This window comes from Pangasianodon hypophthalmus, chromosome 22 (genome assembly GCF_027358585.1).
Source record: "Pangasianodon hypophthalmus isolate fPanHyp1 chromosome 22, fPanHyp1.pri, whole genome shotgun sequence".
Lineage (NCBI taxonomy): Eukaryota > Metazoa > Chordata > Actinopteri > Siluriformes > Pangasiidae > Pangasianodon > Pangasianodon hypophthalmus.
Window position 1 is genome coordinate 19,573,688 of NC_069731.1, and position 15,619 is coordinate 19,589,306.

Here is a 15,619-nt window from a genome sequence, read left to right on the forward strand (position 1 = left end):
GAAACTGAAAAAGTATGGAAGAATCATACACAGCCCTTAAATGTATTGCTTAATAATTTATGAATTATTTGCCAGTCATTGCGTTGCATCTTGCTGCAGAAATTGTTTCACACTTTAGCAGTGGAAAAAAAACTGGAGGTTTGTTATTTTGTTTGGACTGGATTGGAGTTTGGAAAGTTTTTGCACTTTTATTTATCGTGGTTTGATTTTCAAGGCCAAAGTTAGTTGTACTCAGATGTACCAGAATTCACAGTTTAGTCGTAGCGTTTGCAGGTTTTTTTTACCTGTTGGTATGGCAACCTGACATCTGAGTTTCTCTGCTTTTTCAGCTAAAGCAGCAGTCAGACTCAAATGATATATAATCTTAAAAGCTCATGCACATTTTTTATCTGATAGCAGCTACTTTGACATCACGTTGACTTTATCTAGGTGAACTTTGACATGTGAGTTCATGAACCTCAGTCGTGTGAGCCAATAGAAATCAAGTGGGCGGGCCTGTGGTGTCTTTCGTCACACTGGACTTGTGCCTTGCCAAATTAAATTCAATTCTTAATCTAAAAGTTAACCATTTTCAAAAAATCATTGTTCAGCAATAAATCTAAATCAATCCAAATATGTGTTAACCTCATCTCAGACAACAACTTCTCTTCTTTTACAAGGTTTATTTGCTGCATTTTGTTCTTAAATGAGTAACAGTGTTGAGTTTTTTAGAGTAGTATTAGCAAATACACACAGTGTGGTTAACTAGCATCAGTGCTAATTATACGAGAACATTAATGACATTCTAATAATATACTCTTCATTAATAACTTACTGTAAATCTATAAATTGGGTGAGGAGGTTGTACGTTCATAGTGACCTTGTCCAAAAAACAATTTCATAAAAAAAGAATGAGGGAATGCACTTTTCGTCTTCTCATGATCTGCAGGAAATTTAGCTGATGCAATTTCCTTTTGAACATGTGACTTGTGACTTGTGGAAATATTTCATTGGGGTGAGTATGTTCAGGTAACAGGGTTGAGTGAATGAAATAGAATGTAAAGTTTTCATAATCTATAATAGACGACTCGAGGAAAAGGATGTTTCAGGGATGTTAAATTGATTTTACTTTTACTGTAACTACATATTTGTAAATAAGAAATGTTACATTCCTCAGTGGGACGCAAACGACACCTCATTCGTGGAATCACCCAAATATTAAATATTTTTAATGTGATATTTCCTGGTTTGTGTTCATAGAAATTTAAGATAAAGTGGGAATTTTTTACAGTACAGTAAAGTTGTACAGCTTTTTTAAAGTAGTAACTAAATTCATTAGTAAGTGTAAGAATAATTTTGATGAGTTGAACGTGTTTTTGCAGGCATGCCAGGAACTGTATTTATTCTTGAAATAAATTGTCCTTGTAAGTGTCTTTCATGGGAATTAGGAATGTTGGAGCTAACTTTTTTTTTCCACCATTCTGTCGGAAATCACATTCCTGCTGCCATGCTGAACCACACTAATGAAGAATAATGATCCACACTTCTGCATGACTTTCATCTAGTGACAACGAATAAAGACGAAGGAAGCCACAGAGAGGGACGGAGATGAGAAGGAGGGAGATTAAAGCCCAGAGCGAGAGAGAGAGAGAGAGAGAGAGAGAGACAGGTGGAGTGATGCGTTAGACGCTTATGGACAATCTGTGTGTACATGTGTGTGTGTGTGATTCGCAGCAAGCGCCCCCGCCTCACCCAGAGAGATGATCAGCCTCAAGGAGAGGAAGACCGACTATGAGTCCACTGGAACCAATGCTAGTTTCCATGGAAACAAAGGAGAGCACGCATCCAGGAAAGACGCCACAGCAGGTGAGTGCTCAATGAGGAAGAGAGGCAGAGGAGTTGCTGAAAGAGCAGGTAGAGAAGAGGAGGAGACTAAAAGAGGTGATGAGGAGTAGATATAAAAAGAGAGCAGGAGAGAAGAGGAGGAATAGAAGAAAAGAATAGAGGTGAAGAGGTGAAATGGAGCTGGAGGACAGGAGAGGAGGTGGTGGGAGAAGAGGAATGAGGAGCTGGTGGAAGAGATGAGGATACGAGGAAGAGGAAAACTGGAGAAAGTGTACGGAAAGAAGGATATGGAGGAAAGGAGGAACAGGAAGAAGGATAGGAGGAGACTGTCAGCAGGTCGTGGAAGAGAGGAAGCGGTAGGAGAAGGAGAAGAGGAAATGAGAAGACAGAAGAACAGGATGAAGAGAAGGAGCAGAGAAGGAGGGTGGAAAGACAGATGTGGAGGAGAGGTGGAAAGAAAGAGGTGAGGCAAAGAGGAGGAGGAAGGAAAAGGTAAGAGAGGAGCAAGAAGGAGAGAGGGTTGTGGAAGTGGAGGAGAAAAGGAGAGGAGAAGGAGGATGTAGAAGACAGGACCACAAGGAGAGAAAGATGTGGAAGTGGAGAAGAGATGCAGAAGACAAGAAGGAGAGGGACAAGAGAAAGAAGAGGAGAGGAGCAGGGAGAAGAAAGAGAAAAGAAGAGGAAGTGATGCAGCATCAGCTCTCAGGACGTGACCCTTCATTTACCTCATTGCATCTAGTTTGTTCTTGCTAATGTGCAGCAGAACCTAAGCTCCTCCATAAGCAGTCAGGAGCAATTTTAACAATGACATCATTTCCTGCATGATTGATCTGTCATCCTGTAGCTACAGGCTCTAAAGGCGTTAGCTCTCCGACTTATTTCCCTCGCTGATCGAGCGGTCCCTTTGAACTCTTCTAAACACGTTAAAATCAACTGAAGTGCAGAACTCAAAAGACTTATTTCATTTCCTGTATGAGTCATGATTTAAAAAATGAAAATGTTTTAGCCCCACCCACTCCTTCTCTGTCTTTCTGTCTTGTCCTACAGTTCAAGTCTCGTGTGGAACCTCGACGCTGTTCCGCAACTCATATGCGACTCCAAGCGAAGAGGTAAAGCACAACCAGGTAACAACTGATCCACAGAGTCAACAGTTCTCAATATTTAGTGGCATGAAACACACTGAATATCTTTATATTGAAATATTTGTGATGTGTTTAGTGATTTTTCTCATTCACCACAATGTGATATTAATGAGAAATCCAGCATAGACATAGAAGTCTGTGTCTAAAGTCCCAGAATGCAGTGCAGCCATACAATTGCAGAGATTCGGCTAGTTAGTGATGTATGAGATGACGAGCGCGATGCGGTTGATGGTGATATTAGCGTGAAAGTTGAAGCTTTGGAAGCTGATCTGTTTGAGCAGAGTGTACAGATGCACAGACTAAATCACTAAAGCGCCGCTGCATCGCTCTCTTTAGGTAGAAATGAAGCGAGGGCTGAATTTCACTGCATCACTATCAGCAGGTAGTTGAACGGGGTTGTGGGTAATGTAGGAAAACGTTATCCAAAGTGAAAATAAAGCAACAAGTTTAAACTCAGAGCTTCATTATAAAATAAATCTTGGACGCAATTTGGTGCAATCGTAAATTTTTTTAGCAGTCTGTAAACGCACACGTAGGGACCATTACAAGACTACAGTAGACCTTACGCTTCTACTGGTAATGCAGCTTAACTATTTCTTAGCTAAAGGTACATACGACTAGTGACACTACGTTAATAACTCAGTTCTGTACTAATTTTTTTTCAGAGTGTATATGGTTATAGTGTCTCCTCGCTGTTTCCTCCCTGCAGATCCCGACCCATCCAGCTCCACAGGAGAGCGTCCGAAAGGACTACGAGGTGCTTCCTCCATTTCAGAACTCCACTAGAAACTTTGAAGAACCTTTTTTCGAAGATCAGGTCCATCGGCCCGCTCCTGCCGCTGACCTCAGCATGCACCTGGGACTCAAGTCCACCGGTAACTACGTGGACTTCTACTCAGCCGCCCGTCCCTACAGCGAACTCAACTACGAGACGAGTCACTACCCCGCCTCGCCCGACTCGTGGGTGTAGGACTCGATGAATGATGACCCCTCAGATGACCCAGTGGATGACTCCCCCTCCCCCTTCCCAGTGACTACTACCCGACGAAATCCGGGTGCTTGCAAAGAGAGGCTGGAAAACTGTGCATGTGCATGCATACCACATTTTCGTCAACACATTTCGTTCGTCACAAGGCTTGTTCCATGGAAAGAGCAGGATTGAAGAGGGAATATCGGGATGTAAGCACAAAAAAGAAAGGATTTACGAAAGATGACAGAAAGTTTTGGCCCTGAAAGGGTTTGAAAGGGATTTGTAAAGTAGGGAATTTAACTAGCAAGGATGCAAGGATACGTGGACAGAAGCGTAAAAGATGTTTACGTGGAATTTGGGGAACAGCTTTTCACTTTTTTTTAGCATTTTCTCTCACCACCTCATTGTGAGTCATGTTGAGTTTTGCCGAATGTTTGAGATCTGTTTGAGATTTTTCCAGCCTTTTTATCTATTTCCGTTATTCCTCTTCGTTTGATTTGTACTTGATTGGTGTACATTACACTGCTGCCACTCGGAGGTGACTTTGGATCTTCTTTTACAGCACAAAAAAAAAACCTAGACCACTTTTATTTTAGAGTAATGTCTCAGCTATCAGTGTCTCATTTTCAGAACAGGGTATGTTTCCGGAGGAGTATTGTTCGTTCTGATAACGTGAGTGCGTTTGTGTTTCTAGACCAACATTTTGAAAGCAGTTAAGAGAATATCATTCCACTCTCCGTATTGATGAAGTGCTTTCTCACTGCCTAACAAAAGACGTGTAGATATTTAAACATTTTGATTTGTCATTTTTTTCACATTTTTGTTTTGGGACAAGAGTGTTAAAACATAAAAAAAAACAAAAGATGCAACTGTTTGTCATCCATGCCTGACCTGACTGATGAGATGACTGCCGTTGTGCCAAAAGTAAATCACCACTGGAAATGTTTTAACCCAAATTTGGTGCGTTTATACCACTAATTATTTACTTTCCACCATTTCTTTTGTTCATGAATGTGTTGGGGTTTTTTTGTTCTGGAATTAAGCTACTCATCTAGGCAACACTGGAGTAACAAGCCCGGAGAGTGAGATCTCTACGAGTTTAATTTCCTCCAAAGATGTACAAAATCTGTCTCTCTGTGTTAGCCGAGTGTGTGCCGTGTGTCGTCCATGTTTGAGATGATGACAGGCGGGGTGGCTTCTACCGTCCGACTTCTACTGGCAAAGCACCGTGAAAAAAAAAAACTACTAGACTGAGATGTTCATAGAGAATGATGACGATTATATAAATATACGTATAAATATAAATCTATATCATTTTTATGTGCAGATATTGGTGTCACGAAAAAGCAACAAAATGGCAAGAAAAGACTTCTATTAAAAAATTCTGTTCACCTAAATGTTCTAATTCCAACAGAGAAAAAGAAAGGAGAAGAAAAAAAATAATAATAATAATGTCAATCCCCGGTCTCAGTTGTTGTTGTTTCCGAGCTCCATAGATAATCAGGCTGGATTTTGATGATGTTCTGGTGCCAGGACAATAAAATTACTGTTTGCAATCTTTAGCGCTGTTTGATTTTTATCATCACACAACACAATAAATCTTCAGGTTCATCTGCAATGGTGAAAAAAGGTTTCAGCAGCAATGATTTTCTGTCTTTGAGTTTAATGTATGAAGGTTCACTACAGAGTCCCACACGAGCTGGACAGGGACATGTGGGCGGAGCTAAAACTACTGCAGACCACTGATTTGTCAAGTAAACGATAAAACACTTGGTGCTATGCTGTTATAAGAAGATAATCAATGACAGGGAGTATAACAGCACATCCCTGTGTGTTTTATTCCTCTTATGCATAAGCAATTTGCCAATGATTTTTATTACTTTTTTTATTTAATAAAAAAAGACATCATAGTATATATTCATTTATAGTTACAGTTTACTGTTAGTTCCTGTTCTCACTAACATTATAGCAGCTATAAACAGTCTTTCCCTCGCCAGCCTCTCTTTTTCCTCTCTCTTGACGTTAATAAAACACAAAAAACGCAGCTTGTCACGTTACAGAGGAACTACAAAGCTGTCCTGAAGATGTCAGAAAAATTAAGGTTACAGCTTTACCTCTGACTGTTACAAAGCACTGAAACTGGAGACTCCTTCCATAAATGTTAACTAATAGGGGTGTAACGATGCATTGCGATGCAAAAATATGACTATGTGCATTGTGGGAATGTGCGATTCATATCAGGTATATGAGCATTCTGTTAATTATGCATCTGACCGATAGCTCCGGATCACAACGGTCGACATGCATAATAGGTTATGTGGTTACATAACCATGTTATAACAGTTAAAAAGAGCTCTTAAGTAGTAGCATTCAAACCACACCAGCCTCACACCACTGCATTGTACAGAGCCCAAGAAAGAGACTGCAGAATTTCGGCGTTTTATCCGACTTTGGAGCTCTACTTCCAGTTAAAATGACGCCAGAGACTCTGCTTCGGAGCTCATCATTTTCCTCGGGTCAGAGACTTTGTTTATTCAATCAAATTTTGGGCAGAATTTATACATTTGTTTAATTTTTTTAAGATATGGTGAACCTGTAGTACATTTTAATAATTTTCATAATTTTCCTTCATTCAAAATTCTGAGAATTCTGAGTATTGAATCGTGAAGCCAGTATCGTGAATCCCAACAAATCATGACCATTACACCCCTATTCAGTAAACGTCTCTTTACAGAAAACTTCACCATATCAACAATTTTTTAAAACCCTTTTATGTGGAGTGGCCGCCATTCATAGACCGAGCGCATTATTATAAACCTGCACTACTGTCAGAGCTGCTGTTACAGAAAATTAATCAACACCTTCTGACCAAACAGAATCTGGAAGATCTCTAGCTAGAATGACTATTTCACTGAACAGTATGGCACAGTGATCTTCAGGTGTAGTGTCAATTTTTTAGAATCTTTTTAACAAGGAAAAAAATTTCTAACAGATTTAAGAGGCAACACAATTTTATCATACAATTCATTGTCTCAGATTTATATTTATTTACCCACCGTAAACTTTTTTGCTAACATTTAGCTCAATTTTACATTTGCTACAGTATCCATGATCCAGATAACTCAGTCAGACACTGTCATGATACGTCCTATTCACTACATTTGCTCCCTACATAGGGTATGACATAAAGCCACTGTCCACAGACCGTAATTTAAGATTCAGTCACAGAAGATAAAGGACTTGTTTGTATTTTATACTGTTTGACAAAAGTCACACTCAACTTTGTCTGCATTTTCAGTAAGATTAAAGTATTGGCACCCATTGCTTTGTATGGGTTGTATACCACCTTGAAATGCGAAAGAAAAGAAATGCGAAATGTAAACATAAACATTATTTCAAGCACTATTTCTTTTAACTTATCTCCATCAGATAACTCCTCCTACTTTCACATGGTTGTTACTTGGTTGGAAAATGATGCAGGTACTCCATCAGGGGTGGAATGTTTGGTGGAAAAGCGCTGTAAGAATACCCAGAGCTCTTTTCTTTCTTCACATCATTTGTAATTAATAGATTCACAGGTACGTCGACCGACAGAGGGCAATCATACATCTCCTATAATCCACAGCTCAGCAGATCCGAGTGTCAGAGCATGAAATGTTCCATCTCCAGCAGGCTCAGCGTGATGTACGACGACACATGGCCAAGCAGGCACAAAGAAGGAACTGATTACTCAGAGTACTCCCAGGATCCAGGGCTTTTACAGGAGAGCACAAGGTGCTTCCAGAAGAGCAGAACAGTCTCTACAAATAATCCCAAGTGGCAGTTTCTTTCCTCGTGGGCAAGCGTTTGGGGGATTTCGTTTTTCAGGGTCTTTCAATTCAGTCCTTTTGAGACACTCCAGCTGCTCATTTCCTGTTCGTCAGAGTTTTATTATGATTGGCTTTATTTTTTTTTTCTCCTTCAGCATCACGGTTCCTCGTCGTTTTCTAATTTTTAAACGGAAATGAAAGATCAGGCACAGCAGAAGTTTTGCATCAGTGATAAATATCCACAGAGTTTTCCTCTTCAGTCTTATGAAAATAGTACAGTCATAAATTAGTAATATTACAACTGATATGTGTGATGCATTTCCTGTTTTTATGCGCTTCCTCTTCACATAAAATATAACATTTGTAGAATTTTGTTGCTGGCTCAGCACATTTCACTGTCAGTGGTGTGATTGTGTTTGTCAGTCTGGATTTTTATTTCTTAGAAGATCCAAAGAACGAGCTCGAAGAAGCATGTTTCATCAGGTCAGACTTACATATAGTACCAAAACAACACTAATTATTAAGAATTGCCTTCATATCTAGTAGTGGAGAGAATAACATAAATATAGGCTACTATAAAATATAGACGTTATAAAGTAAACAGAATCCTGGATCCTGATATTCATCCTGTGTTTATAACTTTGTTGGTACATGTGAATGGGAGTTTAGTTACTGTTTAGCTATCAACACTTGAATGCACTGTGATTAAGGTCTTTAGATCAGATGTATCTCAAGATGGATGAAAGGGGTGGATTGATATTTCTATCTTGATTTTACAAAATAAAAAATAATAAATAAATAAATAAATAAATACACATTTTTAAAAAGCATCCCTCAAACATTGGGCAGAAATTTGGCGACTGGAAAAGTGAAATAATTCTTTAATTCTTTTCCAAGCACAGACAACAAGGAAATTACAACACATGACTATATAAATAACTAGTTTAAAACCTTTTATGTATCACATGCAGAGTTTAATGTCTTGTTTCTTTGTGTGTGTGTGTGTGTGTGTGTGTGTGTGTGTGTGTGTGTGTTTGTTTGTTTGTTTGTTTGTTTGTTTGGTCGGTTCAAATCTTCAGAATGCATGCCATTTCTGCAGGGAAAAAAAAAACGCTGCAACCCAAAATACACTGCATGTTTGATTCATTTCCTGCAGAAGAGTCGATTCGAATCACTTTCTCACTACGGATCACTTGGAAGACCACTTCACTCAGATGCTCTCGGTGAACCCCTGAGTGGGATTGCTGAGATCAGGAGGAGGAGAACACACCAGGCTTCCATTCAAACGCACTTCAATTCAACACTTTATACATGAACTGCAAGTGAACCAATGTGAGAAAGCGAGTCGGCTCTGAATCGACTCACCTACATGAAGTGAATCAATCATGCCGTGTGATTTATTTTTGATTTGATTTTATTTGCGCTGTATAAATACCATCTGTTTTGGAGATATGGACTGATGAGTGGAAAATAAATTAAAAAAAACTCTGGATGTGATGCATAAAGGCGTTTTAATCCAGTTGTTTATATAACTATCATCATTTATTTCTCGGGTGATTCATATAGAGCTCATGTGATTCCTGCGGATTTCTGACCAGTGAATGAAAGAGTTTTATATGAAGTTTTATATGAAGATGTCTTCATCCCTACACACACCTGACGCGCAGGTAGCGGACGCTCTTCAGCCATTGTGCTTTGGAGATTGTGACGTGTTCCGCTGGAACGCGACGTCACACCTCTGTGACGTCACAGAGGAGTCAAAAGTAGTGCTCGGCTTCTGTGGTCATCAGTCTCAAAGGACAGAGAATACAAGAGGTAAGCTCCTAACCAAACTCCTCCTAACATCTGCCTTTCTATAACTGTTTATTTATTTTAATTAACCAATTAATTAAATCAATCATTAAATAAAGAAGTGTTCTGTTTTGGGTATGGTTTTAACAGTGTGCTGAGCCATGGCACCAACTCAAGTGAAATCTGATCAGCAAATTATTAATGTTATCTGATAATGTGGACACGCCTGCTTTTTTAATTAGATAGATAGATAGATAGATAGATAGATAGATAGACTTTATTGATCCCATGAGGGAAATTACTAATTAAGTTACTACACTAAGTCTTAGTGTGCTGAGTGATCAGGCCAAACCAGTAAAGATATCTGTGGCAAAATAACATAACCTTGAAAAACGTAATTGCGAAGCGATTTAAATGTAGTGATTTGGTTTAAGTAATGATGCTCATTTACTCATATCATTAACTGTAACTCAAACAAAAAGTCATACGCGTCTTTAAAATGCAAATGAAACCGTGAAACAGTCTCTTTATTTGGCTTGACATTGGTGTGTTATGTGATTCCTTTCACAGATTTTTCTTCTGAGCGAAGGAACGACTTTTAAACATGAACAGAAAAGAGAAGCCTCAGCATAAAACTGTGAGGAAGCTTCTTTTCTCCACCATCCGTACACCTTTCCTATTTGAAATGCATGACTGCATAGCAATCAGTGCTAAAATATCATGTGCTCATGTTTTTATTGTAATGTTACAGATGCAGGGAGCAATGGGAAGTAAACCGCAGCCACAGCCCAGGTAGAGTCATTCCACCATTTCACACACAGGAGAATCAGTATGATCAGTGTGTTTCATTTCTTCCAGAGTAGCTGAGTCTGAGAAACAGCGAACGCCAGTTTAGCTTTATTATTAAACTCTCTGACCTAATGATAGGACACAACCTGAGAACAGAAGTGGAATGCTTGGAAAGTAAAAATGTGTGGAAAAGTCTTTTATCTGAAGTATGTTTTAATTTGAGTGAATGCATTTGCTTTTTAAAGAAAAAGAGAAGGAGCAGCGAAGACCAGCGCTCCAGGATTGAGTAGCAGGCCTAGACAGCAAGAACCTGGGCAGCAAACAGCAGGATGTAAACGTACACCTGAGAAAGTTCCGGTAAGCAGATCATTAAAGGATGTTAGTATTTGATGCTTGTTTTATATTATTAGTTATATTTGGATATTATATATGTTTTATTGTGTATGCCATAGAGCTAGATTAGGTAATAGTTTTATAGGTTTTGTGTCAGACCATGCGTGAACCATCTTGGATAAAGCAAAGTAGGACAGATGTGATTTGATGGAAACTTAACAACCATTAATTAATTTAGTCTTGTTTGGAAATAATGGGTTATATTCAGAGCTCAGCTCTTACACATTTTCTTTACAGGAGAGAACATCAAATTAACAAAAACACTGGAGTTATTTTATTAATTCCACAAATCATAATAGATTTGTATATTCTCTACAGGCTGAGTTTTTGACAAATCCAAAATTAGTCTCATTTTCATTTTAGGCCTCTGGGAAATACAGCATGTACCATGCCGTGGTGGCAAACCCGAAAGGACGCTTACCTCCTATTCACACAGCCAGAAATGGATCAATAGACGCTATGAAGTTCTTAGATGAACTCTTTCAAGGACCTAGTGCTGGTAAGATAGGAACTAGTACCTTTAATCAGATTAAAATGATTATAAACCAACCGTTCTTAGTGTACAAAGCTAATTGCGTGTGTTGTGTATAGGACTTGCTGCAAAGAGCACTAGGAAACCAAAACTAAAGAAAGCATCTGAAAGCAAACCTCAGGTACTGAACTTGGGCTCCTTTAAGTAAATGTGTGGATGATCAAATTTGATTAAACTCTGAGAAGGACAAATTTCCAGACTACGGGCTTTCATAATAGATGTAAAAATATGTATGCAGAAAATGTATTTGTCTCAGGATATGCTTGAGAATATGTTCATTTATCATTATGTACACGACATTGGCACTTCAGATCTTAGCTACTGTGAGAAACTGGTCATTTATGTAAGGAGACACAGTGAACATATGCAGATGGGAAATTACAGTAATGAATTTATAATGAATATCATTTTTGCTCATGTAGTTTGAAACTGATTATCTGCATTATCCTAATATATTTCTTTGCTTTGTGATTTTTAGAAAAAGTTGCCTGACATCAGGGTACCTGAAAAACGCAAGTTTAAGAAGCCAGCCGGATTGGGAGCTGATTGGGAGAGATTGGATCAGGACTTGAGCTATTGGCTAAAACATAAGGTTGAGATAAGAGGTAAGACCACCAAGGAGGGAACTGTAAGGAAGAAGTACTCGGATCAACACGTGAGCAATGTAGAGGTAAGGGGATGTAAGACTGCTGAGGATAAAACTGAGGTAGAACCTCAAATCAGCAGCAGCTCTGAGGATAAGATAAGAGCCAACATTACCAGTGCTGTCCTGGATTACGTAACCTCTGCATCGTTCAGGAGTCAGTTGGCACAGCGTGTTACGGAGGAGATCAATGTTAAAATAGCAAAAGCCGTGTCCCAGACTCATGCGCAACACCATGCCATGAAATTCAGTACGGCAACGAGTAAGGTACAGAACATCTCCCAGGATCTACAATCAACCAACAAATCTGTTAATCAGTCCAGAGTTCAGTCTAAGGCTCCAGCAAGAAGTTGTCAGGAAGAACGAACCAGCAAGCTCGGATTCAGTTACTGTATGGCATCTCTGATTGGCTTTACACTGATAGAATCTAGAGACCAAATGATGGAAAGATTTCAAAGCAAATCACCCATTCCTCCGACAGCAAGCAACAGTGCCACAGAAATAGTGGAAAATGTCTTTGAAAGCATCCTTGCTTCCGTAATTAATGGCGACATTCGGAACCCAGATGATAGCATTGATACGGATTTTTCTGCTAGCGTGATCAATACTCTTGCTAGTCATGTCTTCAATAGTGTGTGTGAATGTGTCCTTCAGAGCATTAACTCAAATGACAGCCAGAGTCCACTCCAGGAGCCAACAGGTAGTGCCGATAAAATGTGTAGATCTCAAACTGTGTTCATACCTGAAGATGAATCAGATATTGCCCTTGGGAGACGCCAGGCTTCTTCACTGATGGATATTACGACAGTGTCCGGAATTTCCGAGGATGAGGGCTTCTTGGCTGCTTCTGGAAGCATGAGCCACCTTGATGACCCTGTGACTTCAGGAATTGAAACATCTGACTCTGATGTGGCTAAAAACATTCTTGAGGAGGTCACTGCTACTCCTGGACAAGTGAGCAACCTTGAGGAACCTCTTGAAAAAGCAGCCACTGACGCAGCTTTTCTTGAGGGGTTGCCCACAAGTGATATTGACTTGAGTCCAGTCAACAAGCCAACAGAAAATGTTGCCCACAAGTCTAGATCTGATGAAGGAGCAGAAGAGCGACTTGTGGCTGAATCAGATGTTGATCTTGAGCAAGTCTTTGCTACTCCTTCTAAGGAAAATATTCCATCTAAGGTTACTGCCCAAGACCTTCAGCTGATTGGACACCAGGAACGTGCTAGCCTTATACCTTCACCACCCTCTACTAAGAAGCCAGGTAAGGAAAACCTCTTATGCTACGTAAGTTTTTACAATTATATAACCTTTTAAAAATATAACTTTGCGTCAAGTAAATTTATATTAATTTAATTCTGAAGTACTAAACCTTAGCAAAGTATGAGTTGTCCAGTTACAATCTTTCACACTGTTCTTTGTTGTGTCCAAATTGTAGACTCTCCAAGAGGATCTGCCAGGAGAAGGACACATCTTATCACAAAGGCCCGCTCTTTACCAAACATGTACTTTAATAAGGAAGATGGCATCCCTGACCAATCTCACCAGAAGCATAGCATGGAAAAGGGATCAGGTATGTCCAGAAGCACAAGCAGCCTTGATGAGCCTCTGACTTCATCCAAAACATCCAACCTTGAAGAAGCTGCAGAAACACCCACTGCATACAAAGCAATACTGCGTGGCTCCAAGAAACAACCCAAACCAGCGACAAGTGATGCGTCAAAGGAAGACCTCAAAGCACTGAAGAAAAAAAGAATGTTTTCCATTTTAAAGATCAGGGCTTTTCCAACAAAACCTAAAATGCCGGCAGCAAAATCTGCATCATGTGACAAAGAACAAAATTCTACTTTAGGTTCTTCTGTACCTCTTGATCAGGAGAGCAGAGTCCAGAACGAAATGACCAAACATGTTCCATCCATAAACTGTGACTTTTTTGAAGACCAGAGTTAAATACATCATGCATGCGGCGCAGCGTGGTATGGCTCTGAAACAACTCCACACCCAGGATGATAATCTGACTCACACAATCAATCAGGATTCAGATAGTATTTTGGATTAGGATTATTTAGGATTTGGTTAGGGATTGTTACAGAGCCGTCCCATGCTGCGCGCTGCTCAGTGGGAAAACCACCATCAGGTTCCACTGTTAGGACAGAAATCAATTAAAGATGTAAGTCATCTGATAAGATTTTGCACAGTTTTTGCAATATGCTCTCAAAGCTATCCACAATCCCTGAATTTACTTCTCCCTTTTCCAAGGACTCGTCTGAGAGATAAAGAAAGATAAAGAAAGTATTTTGAGAAGATTTTCTTGTGAAAATCTTATGGAAAAAAAAAAGTCTTGTGAAAAAAAAAATCATGTAAAAAAAAGTTAAAATAAATGTAACGTACTAACATCACATGTGAAAATTAATCATGTAAAAAAAAACACATGAAATGAAATGAATGTGTAAAATAATGTGAAAATAAATGAATTCGTGTACAAAATAAAGTGGAAAAAAATTATTTTGTTTTTTAAAAAGTGCAAATAATATATAAGGTGTAAAAAGATCAGAGGTAAAGATCATGTAAAAAAAAAATTTAAAAAGTGAAAATAAATTAATCATGTGTAAAAAGATCATGTGTGAAAATAAATGAAAAAATTTAACATGGGACAATTTAAAATGTGAAAAATGTGTGAAACATAACATAAGAATGTGCAAAATTATTTACAGATTAAAAAACTTTAAGGTTATGACTGCATAAGTATTCACCTTCTAAATTAGACTGAAATCAGTTTCCATCTTTTAGAAGAACCCAGAGTTTGTTAGAGAACATACACTATACACACTATACCCTCCTAATGATGGAGTTCAGGTGTTTCAGCCACTACTATTGCTTACAGGTGCATAAAATCATGCACATGGCATTGCGATCTCCACACACAAACACCAGCAGTAGAATGAGTTGTACTGAGGAGCTCGGTGTCTTTAAACATGGCACTGTCGTAGGATGCCACCATCGTGCCACCTTTTATAAGCAACAGCAGCTCAGCCACAAAGCACTAGACCATGCAAACTCACAGAGCGGGACTCCGAGCGCTGAAACGCGTGGCATCTCTGTTGCATCAGTCACTACAGAGTTCCAAATTGCCTCTAGAACAACATCAGCACAGGACCTGTGCATCCAGAGCTTCATGAAATGGGTTTCCATGGCTGAGCAGCTACACGCAAGCTTAAGATTACTGAGTGTAATGCCAAGCGTGGGATGGAGTGGTGTAAAGCGCTGACACTGGACTCTGGAGCAGTGGAAACATGTTCTCTGGAGTGATGAATCACGCGTCACTATCAGGCAGTCTGACGGATGACGCTGGGTTTGGCGGATGCCAGGAGAACGCTACCTACAGGAATGCAGAGGGCCAACAGTAAAGTGTGGTGGAGGAGGAATAACGGTCTGGGGATGTTTTTCAGGGTGTAGGACCCTCAGTTCCAGTGAAGGGGAATGTTAATGTTAACGCTACAGCATACAAAGACATTTTACAATGTCCATAAAGACATGATTTGATGAGTTTGGTGTGAAGGAATTCCACCTCAACACCACTGAACACCTTTAGTATGAACTAGAACGTCGAGTGTGAATACTTTTTGAATGTGAATGTCAATGTATGTCACTGTACGTATATAATTTTGCCATTTTTATTGCATCTTTTCATACTTACACTGAACATATTCATCAGTCTAATTCCCATCT

General features: G+C 39.3%; 1 protein-coding gene across 6 annotated transcripts in view; it reads left to right on the forward strand.

Annotated features, from left to right (window-relative positions):
• ctnnd2a (catenin (cadherin-associated protein), delta 2a) overlaps window positions 1-5,492 on the forward strand; it is a 265,685-nt gene extending 260,193 nt beyond the window's left edge. For 2 of the 6 annotated variants that reach the window (XM_026938090.3, XM_026938092.3), the window contains 3 exons: window positions 1,714-1,845; window positions 2,872-2,948; window positions 3,676-5,492. In XM_026938090.3, coding sequence (XP_026793891.1) covers window positions 1,714-1,845; window positions 2,872-2,948; window positions 3,676-3,936 — 470 coding nt within the window. In that variant the 3' untranslated portion in view covers window positions 3,937-5,492. The other 4 variants (XM_026938091.3, XM_034298153.2, XM_034298152.2 and 1 more) reach the window with 4 other exon arrangements.
• The last annotated feature ends 10,127 nt before the right edge of the window (window positions 5,493-15,619 follow it).